Source organism: Mastomys coucha, unplaced genomic scaffold (genome assembly GCF_008632895.1).
Source record: "Mastomys coucha isolate ucsf_1 unplaced genomic scaffold, UCSF_Mcou_1 pScaffold22, whole genome shotgun sequence".
Classification (NCBI taxonomy): Eukaryota; Metazoa; Chordata; class Mammalia; order Rodentia; family Muridae; genus Mastomys; species Mastomys coucha.
In genome coordinates this window covers 100,188,018-100,197,685 of record NW_022196905.1, presented here as the reverse complement: position 1 = coordinate 100,197,685, position 9,668 = coordinate 100,188,018, and the positions used below count along the sequence as shown (strand labels likewise).

The following is a 9,668-nucleotide window of genomic DNA, read 5'->3' as shown; positions in this document are numbered from 1 at the left end:
CAAGACCCAAGTCAGCTCTTCATCTAACAAGAGTCAAGTCAGCTCTTCATCTGACAAGACCCAAGTCAGCTCTTCATCTAACAAGACCCAAGTCAACTCTTCATTGCATGCAGTGCTTCACAGCCATTTTCAGTAAAGAAACAGCTTGGATCTCCAGCAGCAGGTGAAAAAAGCAGACTGCCCTACAGTCTGCAGAGCCAGGGCAGGAAGGGCTATCCTGCCCTACAGTCTGCAGAGCCAGGGCAGGAAGAGCTAGCCTGCCCTACAGTCTGCAGAGCCAAGGCAGGAAGGTCTCTTGGGTCTCCTGACTGGCCAGCCTGGTATAATTATCAGACCCCTGCTTCCTGGTAAGAAACCATCTGAATAAGCAAGGTGCATGGCTACTGGGTGGTGGCCCCCACATGCACACACACCTACTCACTCACACACAAAACCAATCATATTTAGCTTTTACAAAACTGAAATTTGTCCAAGATCATCCAAGGCTATACAGTTAAACACTTCTAAATAAGAAAGCAAGAAGGACAACAACAATCCAACCCAAACAAAGTCAAGAATCTGCCATTTACAGGCTCCGCATCTCCGGGAGTTCACAGTACTTTCTCCTGGTAGTACAAGGATTCCTAGTGAACAATGATAGTAAAAGCAAACAAGCAACACACTTCAGAAAGGGCAGGAAGGTAAGGCTGCTTTTCCTCCTACAGCCACTTAAAACACTCTGTTCTGGGGTGAGGTGGGTCTTCGATCCTTGACTTTCTGATCATGATTATAATTTCTATAACCTGAGACTGTGAGCTAAGACAAATCCTTTCCCCTCAAATGGTGTGCACCAGAGTGTTCACACGACAGAAAAGAAACCAAGACTCCGACTTGCTGAATTTTTTGTTTAGACAGGATTGTACTGTGTAGCCCACGCTGGCCTTGAATTATGCTCCTCGTACCTCAGCCTTTCCAGTGCTGGCATCACCATGCCAGGCTGCTACTGTTGTCTTAGTTATCTTAGTTCATATCAGTTTCCTTGCCTTTCTCCTCTTTTTCTGACTCTTTTTGAATTGGTAGTTTTTTATTTTATCTCCCAATATTGGTTTAAAGATACTAAAAATATTCAACTCTTATTTTCCCTGGTGCCACACTCTTCCTATCCTCCCAACCTAGTACTTCTGACACACCAGCCCTATCTGTGCTGCATAAAGTCACACACACCCATGCCCGGCAATGGTGGCGCATGCCTTTAATCCCAGCACTTGGGAGGCAGAGACAGGCAGATTTCTGAGTTCGAGGCCAGCCTGGTCTACAGAGTGAGTTCCAGGAGAGCCAGGGCTATACAGAGAAACCGAGAAACCCTATCTCAAACAAAACAAAACAACAAAAAAAAGCAAAATAGTAATAATAATAATAATAATAATAATAATAATAATAATAATAATAATAAAAAAGCCCCACCCCGTCTCCTACACAGCTCTAGTCCCCGAAGTCTCCCTTTCCAGCTCACTCTCCTTGGCCTGTGTTTCTTCCAAAGCCTTTCTGTGTGTTTGTAACCATGGATTCATGACTGCAGTTATTTACTTAGGAAGGAATAAGAGACTAGAATCATGGATAAAACAAGCAATGGCCACATGGGAATCTTTTACTCTCCACTCTTCCATGCTTTAAATTTTTTTTTTTCAAGACAGGTTTTCTCTGTGTAGCCCTGGCTATCCTGGAACTCATTCTGTAGACCACAGTGGCCTAGAACTCAGAAATCTGCCTGCCTCTGCCTCCCAAGCTGGGATTAAAGGCATGTGCCACCACTGCCTGGCTTAAATTTTCTATGAAAGAAATTTATTGGGTCTGGGGCTAGGGAGATGGCTCAGGGCCAGCTACACAACCATGAGGACCTGAGTTCAAGTCTACAGAATGCATGCAAAGGTAAACAAGGAGTATAAACATCTGTAGTCCCAGCACTCCTATGGAGAGATGGGAAGCATAAGCAGGAGAGCCCCTAGAAGCTTTCGGGGCAGTTAGTTTGGGTGTGTAGCAGAAAAACAAAAGAGACTGCTTCATACAGTGTGCTAGAAGGTGAAGGCTGACACCAAGTTGTCTCTGACTGCCACACAGGCACTGCGTAGTATGAGCACATCACTATCACATATGCACATGTGTGTGCACACACCAGACACACACACAAACATGTACACATGTATGCACTCACACACATGCAGACACACAAAGACTTGCACACACATATGCAAACATGTGTGCATACACACAGATACATAGAGACACAGAGGCACACATGTGCACTGACACACATGCAGAGACACACAGATACATATACACACATGCACACATGTGTAGACACACACAGGCAGATACACAAAGACATGCACACACATAGACACACAGGCATACAGATGTACACACAGGCACACATATGCACAAGTGTGTGCACACACATGTGCAAACAGACACACAGACAGACACACACACACAGACAGACACACATGCACACAGATATACCCACAGAGATATATATGCACATGCATATGCACACACACATATACAGACACACACAGTTGCACATATATGCACACACTCACAGACACACACGCACACATGCATATGCACAGGCACACAACACACACACAGAACATGATGTGTCTATGGGGAAATGTGTATGACATTCTAAATAAGCAATAAACTTAATTTAAAATAACAAAGTATTACCTTTTAGATTGAAGTATTTTACTTAACCTAAAAGAAATTATACTGACCTGAAAATGTTTCTATAGTGGTTAATTGGACCACTTAGTGCTCCGGGCTGAGAAAAGACATAAACATAAGCTTCTAGATCTTCTGTTGTCAGTTGGCGTCCTTTCCTTCCGATGCCAGTGCTCTGACTGGTAAACAGGTGTTTCAAAGCCTAATTAAGCAAAAGAGGATAATTTAAAATTGTCAATAATCTGATAATAAACTCTTACTTTAAAGGGAGCTGGGGGCTGACAGTGTATCTCAATTGGTAGAGTACTTGAATAGCATGCACAAAAATGTGCATGTGGTTTGAGCTCTAGTACTACTAAAACTGAACAGGGTAGCACATGCCTGTGTTGGGCTCTACTCGGCCCTGGTTTGGGCCTTGAGGACAAACCTGAGCCTGGCTCGAGTTTTGTAAACTGTCTCAGTCATTTCCGTACTGGAGTGACTCAGCACAACCTGCTTAAGCCTGCCTTTGCCTAGCTCCTGCTGACATAGAGTATTGGCTCTGTCAGTCACCCCATACTCCTTGTCAACTTTCCCCTCCCCCTATGTCATCTCACCTCAGCAGAAAACTCTGCCTTCTCTCTCACTCCTTTATAAAGAAAGGATTGATACATAAAACTGAGTTCCTGCATTGACAGACTCCCGGCTCAGGATGGTTATTCTCCAGAGGCAGGAGATCCGAGCCGCAACACTCACCATCCCTCTCAGCCCTGAGAGGCTTGGCTGGACCGGTTCTCTCGGCAGAGAGCCTGCCTGGCATGCCTGTCATCCCAGCACTTTGGAAGTAGAGTCAAGAGGATCAGAAGCCAAGATCATCTTTCTACATACCAGTTCAGTCAAGGCCATGCTGGCATTCATGAGCCTTGTCTCAAAAAATGGGAGGATATAGTATGGCAGTTGTTGTTGGGGGGATATGGCAGTTGATGTTGGGGGGATGAGGGGATATGGTAGTTGATGTGGGGGATATGGTAGCTGATGTGGGGACATAGTAGTTGATGTGGGGATATGGTAGTTGATGTGGGGGACATAGTAGTTGATGTGGGGACATGGTAGTTGATGTGGGGACATGGTAGTTGATGTGGGGGACATAGTAGTTGATGTGGGGACATGGTAGTTGATGTGGGGACATGGTAGCTGATGTGGGGACATGGTAGTTGATGTGGATATGGATATTGATGTGGGAGATATGGTAGCTGATAGGCAGTGATAACTTGTAACTTTTGTTCTAGCTCAAAGTCTCATTGCTTATAGATAGATACAATTCACATTTCCGCTTCCCTAACTTTTTTCTTCTTCCTTTTCGATCTCTTTGCGTACTTCACCCTACTGAAAAGCATCCTATCTTGGTGCCTCTTGTCATTCTATAAGACCCCGCCAGGTAGTTCTTCTGCCAAACCCTTCCTTCATATTTCAGGTACTATTTAGTGACCAGAAAGATCCTTCTTTCAAAGTTACTCAAACCATAGTAGCAAACACTTTACTTCATAGCCAAGTTCATAGCCCAGTTCCCAGCAGTTTCCTAAGTAAGTAGGAGTTTGAGGAGATGGCCTTTTGGTGTCCTTACCATCTCTGCTGCTGTTTTCTAGTCAGTTTTGTCATTTGGCTTTAAAATCCCAATTGCAAGCTTTTAACTTGCCCCAGCTATCCACCCTTGTTTCATGGAGCACTGCTCTACGCCATCATTTCCCAATGCACAGACAACCTATTCAGGGCCATTGTCGTCTTTGTTTAAAATGTGAGTCCTAGAGGTAGTCTCATGTTCTCTCTTAGTGGAGGCTCCTAGCTCCAGATCATCAGATGTGAGTGTATATCCTGTAGAAGCTATAGAAACAAAGAAAGGAAATCAGGACCATTGCCGGGATAGGAGACTTGCTGAGCAAAAGAGAAGGGAATGGCAGGGCACATGTGATCTGATCAGGAAATGAGAAAGGAAGTATTCTTTAGGGAGAGGCAGGGAGGTTGATACAGAAGAAGGGGGTAGATAAAATAACAGTAAGGATGTTTGGAAAAGATGCAAAAATATACTATTAACTATTTACCTAAAAACTCCATAATATATATAATCCTATGTATAAATACACATATGCCTGGATTTGAATTGACAGTGCTCTCTCTAACAGTCAAAGACTACCTAACAAAAAATCCAATACCAGACATGAGAAGCTCACTTTTGAGTTTCTCTAAGTGATTCCCAAATCACACAAGCTATTGCTATTGCTCTTGGTTGCCCCAAACGGTGAAAGGTAAATCTTTAGTACAGAAGACACCATGCACTTCAGAAATGGGATTCAGAGACCCCTAGGCTGGAACTTGACCTGAATATCCATCCCTGAAGACTAGCTTGCATGGTACCAGAAGGCACCACGCAAGCTAGTCCTCAGGAGGTAAGCCACCAGCAATCCTACCCAGCACTAAAACCTATGAACCACATCAAGGATCAGGGTGACAAGCCAACACTAAGGCAGGGCTCAATAATGTCACTTATACGCTGATGATAACCAACTACTCTCTAAGTGGACTTAAGACCTGTCCAACAAGAGGGATGCCATGACTGGTACTGGGAACATAGCTAACTCAGTGCTAGTGAAGCCATGGCTGTTAGAGGAGAATCTACAATTTCTAATTTACTAAATCAGCATAATCCCTAGCAACATATAAATATTTGACCTTATGCCCACAGATAAGTATGGTCTTTGTGCCTCATCAAGGGAACTTCTCTTTGCAACAGACAGAATCACTCCAGAAAACCACAACCAATCAAGATGCAGAATCATGGACCCCAGTCCCAGTGGACACGTCTACAAAATATTTCCACATTCAAGGTTCATTGAACATTTCAGAAGAGGGGGCAGAAATATTTTAAGGGCCAGGGGATCAGGGAGTTTACTGTGAGAGTGTCTCCTAATAATGACAGAAGCTGCACCCACAAGTCTCACCAACAAGACTGCCAGAACATGAGCTGACCCAGGATGGTATCGATGGACACAGCACAGCAGATGGAGAAAACCCATGGGGCCTCAACTCTACAAAAAGAACTCTAGGCAAAAGAGGAAAGGTGGGGACAGGAGAGGTGGCTGTCCCCAAGGAAAAGCACTCGAATTGGTTGTCCAGTGCCAGTGGTCAGCCCTGAAGACATACATACAATACAACTGAGAGGACTCATGAGGAAATATATTGTATCACCTTTTGAGAATCCTTGTCAAGTTAAAACCCAATTAAGCCTCTAGACCAGCATCTATAACACAGGAAAAGCCTGGGTACAACACTGAAGCAGCCAGGGAGGGAATATGAGGCAACCTAGTTGCTTCAACTTTATTTGCTTGTTTGTTTATTAAGACAGCATCTGTCTGGTCTGGCACTCACTGTGTAGGCCAGGCTAGACTCAAGTGGCAATCTTTCTGCCTCTGCCTCCTGAGTGCTGGGATTACAGGTATGTGTCGCTATCCCTTTTAAAAGAAAAGCAAAGAAACAAGGGATTTGAATCATTTTAAAAATCCCAACAGTCCAGTGTGTTGGTATGACTCCCCAGTTTTAGCTAGCCAGGAGGATGAAGCAGAAGGGTTTCTTGTGCCCAGAAATTTAAAACAGCCTGAGAAATTGAACTTAAATTTAAAAAATTAAGTTTAAATTGTCTTTTTCTCCTATCCTGCTGATGGACCTGCTCAACATATTTACACAGTAGAACTTCCAAGGTAGCCAGCTGCTTCTTACCTTCCTGACCTGATACAAAAACCTAGCAGCTTAAAACAACAGATACAGGTCAACCAACCATTCTGTCCTTCAAACTGAACTACCCTAAATTAGGAGAGGGAGACCTTCCAGGGATTTAAATAACCCCAGCACTGCAGAAGATGGGGGTCTTGGTTTCCCAAGCTATCTTTCTCTCTATCCCTGCTGCATGTGTGTCTCCTCAGTCCCATTAAACACCTTCAGATGCTAATGTTGTCTGCTCTTGATTGCTGGGTTTAAGATTTCTCTGTTGATGCCTATCTTGTTAAAAGGTTTTTTTTCTCCTGCTTTTTAATTCTTTAACTGAAGGAGAACATTACTGGATTGAAATTCTAGATGGTAATAAGATACAAAGCTGAACAGCCAGTCTTTCAAACACATCAATGAGATATAAAGATAAGTAAGCCGGATAGAGCATCTTTTAAACCTCCTGTGTGGTTTGAATGAGAATGGCCTCTATAGTCCCATGTTTGAATGCTTGGTCCCCAGTTGGTGGAACTGTTTGGGAAGGATTAGGAGGTATGGCCTTGTTGGAGTCGGTGCCACTGTGCTGTGGGCTTTAAAGTTTCAAAAGTCCACACTAGCCCCCACCCCACTGCCTGCAACTTATGGATTAGATATGAGCTCTCAGCTTTTGCTCTAGAGTCATGTCTGGCTGCCTGGTGCCATACTGCCCACTGTGATGATAATGGACTGAGTCTCTGAGACTGTAACAGAGTCCCAAATTCAATGCTGTCTTTTATAAATTGTTTAAAAAAAAAAAATCTCAGATGTTCAATTTTTCCAATAAAGACTCAGGAGCCAGATGCTGGGGTAAAAGCATCTTAGCTCAGAGAGGCAGAGAAACCTGACCTTCCGCAGCTGACATTCCAAGAGGAGAAAACCTCCTTCTCCATGATGGCTCAAAAACCCCTTCAAATGGAATGTCTGCTCCCTTCTACTTGCAGTGCACTTCTCTCTCTGTCCTCCTGACTCCTCTCATACTCTGCTTTTTCCTGTGATCACTCTCTGTCAACTGGTTGCTTGCTCCGCCTCTTGACCTGTGGTTGACTTTAATCCTGATTACAATAAACAGGAAGGTCTTGGATTAAAGGTGTATGCTAGGGCTGAACCACACCACGAGTAAAAACAGGTTTTGCCAATTAATAACACAATTTCATGGTTCATAGTTTAATCAAATATCTTTTAACAATAAGTTGCCTTGGTAACTTATTTAACAATTATTTAACATTATTTAACAATAATGGTGCCTCCTCACAATAATAGGACAGTAATTTGATCTACTAATTAAGTCATACTATTTTATTTTATTTTTCATTCTTAAAGATGGATTTTTGTTAAAATATTTGACATAAATGATAGTGATAATAATAAAGTATTTGTTTAACTTACCTTGAAATCATTAATTGAGAACATAAGTTCTGGGAGCCATGGTATTTGGAAGAAGTAATAAGAGCTGGATCTGAGAAGCTGGGCAGGGCATCGCAGTATATACTCTGAAATTAAAGCACCACATTGGCATCATCCAAGAGATGTAAATTAGGGACAATTGAGAGAACTTCTTCTTACACCCATTTCCATTTTTAGACAATCCCATTAAAGAATCCACAAGCAAGGCTTCCAAATACCCTTTTTCTTTTATTCTGATTGGCATTTCCAGTGTCTAGAAAATGGATAGCATTTCAAGTGAAAAGAAAGTTCCCCTCTACCAAGATTTCACTCCTTGGGGAGCAAGAAGCCTGAATTACCCAGCTAGTCCCTGAAGTTCATCATCCCAGACCTAACAACCATACAGCTCAGTGGCATAAGATCCAAAGTGGGCCCCTCAAAATGGCAGTTCTAGTGACAGAAGGACTTTGGCTGGGTAAACAGAAACCTCAAGGTGGCTTTTGTTTACAAAGAACCTCCCTTGTTCTGTTCCCAACTACCATGGGCAAGGGCATCTAGTTCCTGGTTAATCCAAACAGCTGGTATCATCTCAAAGAGCCTACCCTTCTGGCTGTCATATACAACCTGCTTCCTTTCCTTCTTCTTCTCTTGGCCACTCCCATCCTCCACCCCACAGATAGCCTTGGCAGTCTCCCAATAGGTTATTGATTCTCAGTAAACTTTTCTTTCTGCCCACGGAGTGGTACAGTTTGGTGGTTTCATTACACACGTGTGTATAAGTAGCAGAGTGCTTTTCTTTGTGTGCACAAGACTCTGGAATCAATCCCCAGCAACACATATCACATGGAACACAGAACAAGGTAATCTTATTGAAAATGATAGTGGTGCTGGGCAGTGGTGGTGCATACCTTTGATCCCAGCACTTGGGAGGCAGAGGCAGGTGGATTTCTGAGTTCAAGGCCAGCCTGATCTACAGAGTGAGTTCCAGCATAGCCAGGGCTACACAGAGAAACCCTGTCTCAAAACAAACAAACAAAAAAGAAAAGAAAGAAAAAAAGAAAAAAAAGAGAGAATGATAGTGGGGACAGAGGGTGGGGAGATCATCAATAACGATGGCCAGACAAGCCTTCTGGATATGGCACCTGACAGTGGGCTTAGTTTTGAATGGTGAGAGGGAGACAGACAGGTCCTGGAATTGAGATAGGCTAGCAGCAGATAGAAAGCCAGCCCTGCCAGTGTTCAGGGCAGGAGGAGGCTAGCGAGATGGATCAGGAAGAGGAGCCTGCCTGGGTGGGTATGGAATGGTAAGTATTTTAATTATTTGGCAAGACACTGAACACAAAGCAGAAGTCTAATCACACAGGGCCTGATTGATACTGTGTTCTTTTCTGCTTGCTACGGACACTTGGGTTTTAGTTTTCATTTTGTCTGGATGTTTTAGGAATACTGGCCATTGCTATGCTAGATGTTTTGTGAATTCCCCACGCCCTAAATAAACTCTATTCTATGCTATACTGGTGTGTGTCTGGTCCCTCAGGGGGAAGAGGCGCCTTGGCATGGGCCTGCTGAGACACTCCCTTCCCTGAAACCCCACCAGAACATATTCTTATAGCTCTTTCTCTTTTTATGATCACAACATTGGTGCACTGTGACTCGGATCCAGAAACTCTGCAGGTTTGCATCCCACCTCAGCCACAACTACGCTCACTAGTCCAGATCTGGTCAGCCCTCATTCCCACTGGTCAGAGTGACCATCTGCATGGTCTCAGGGAAGACTCTTCCTCCCTTTCTTTCTTTTTTTTTTTTTTTTT

At 43.5% G+C, this 9,668-nt stretch overlaps 1 protein-coding gene across 1 annotated transcript in view; it reads right to left on the bottom strand.

Moving 5' to 3' along the window:
• The window catches only part of Ephx4 (epoxide hydrolase 4), a 29,788-nt gene that overhangs the window by 1,066 nt on the left and 19,054 nt on the right, over positions 1–9,668 (bottom strand). The window contains exons 5-6 of the mRNA XM_031342230.1: positions 7,861–7,964; positions 2,754–2,902 (exon numbers count right to left, since the gene is read on the bottom strand). Coding sequence (XP_031198090.1) covers positions 2,754–2,902; positions 7,861–7,964 — 253 coding nt within the window. The remainder of the gene's footprint in view (positions 1–2,753; positions 2,903–7,860; positions 7,965–9,668) is intronic.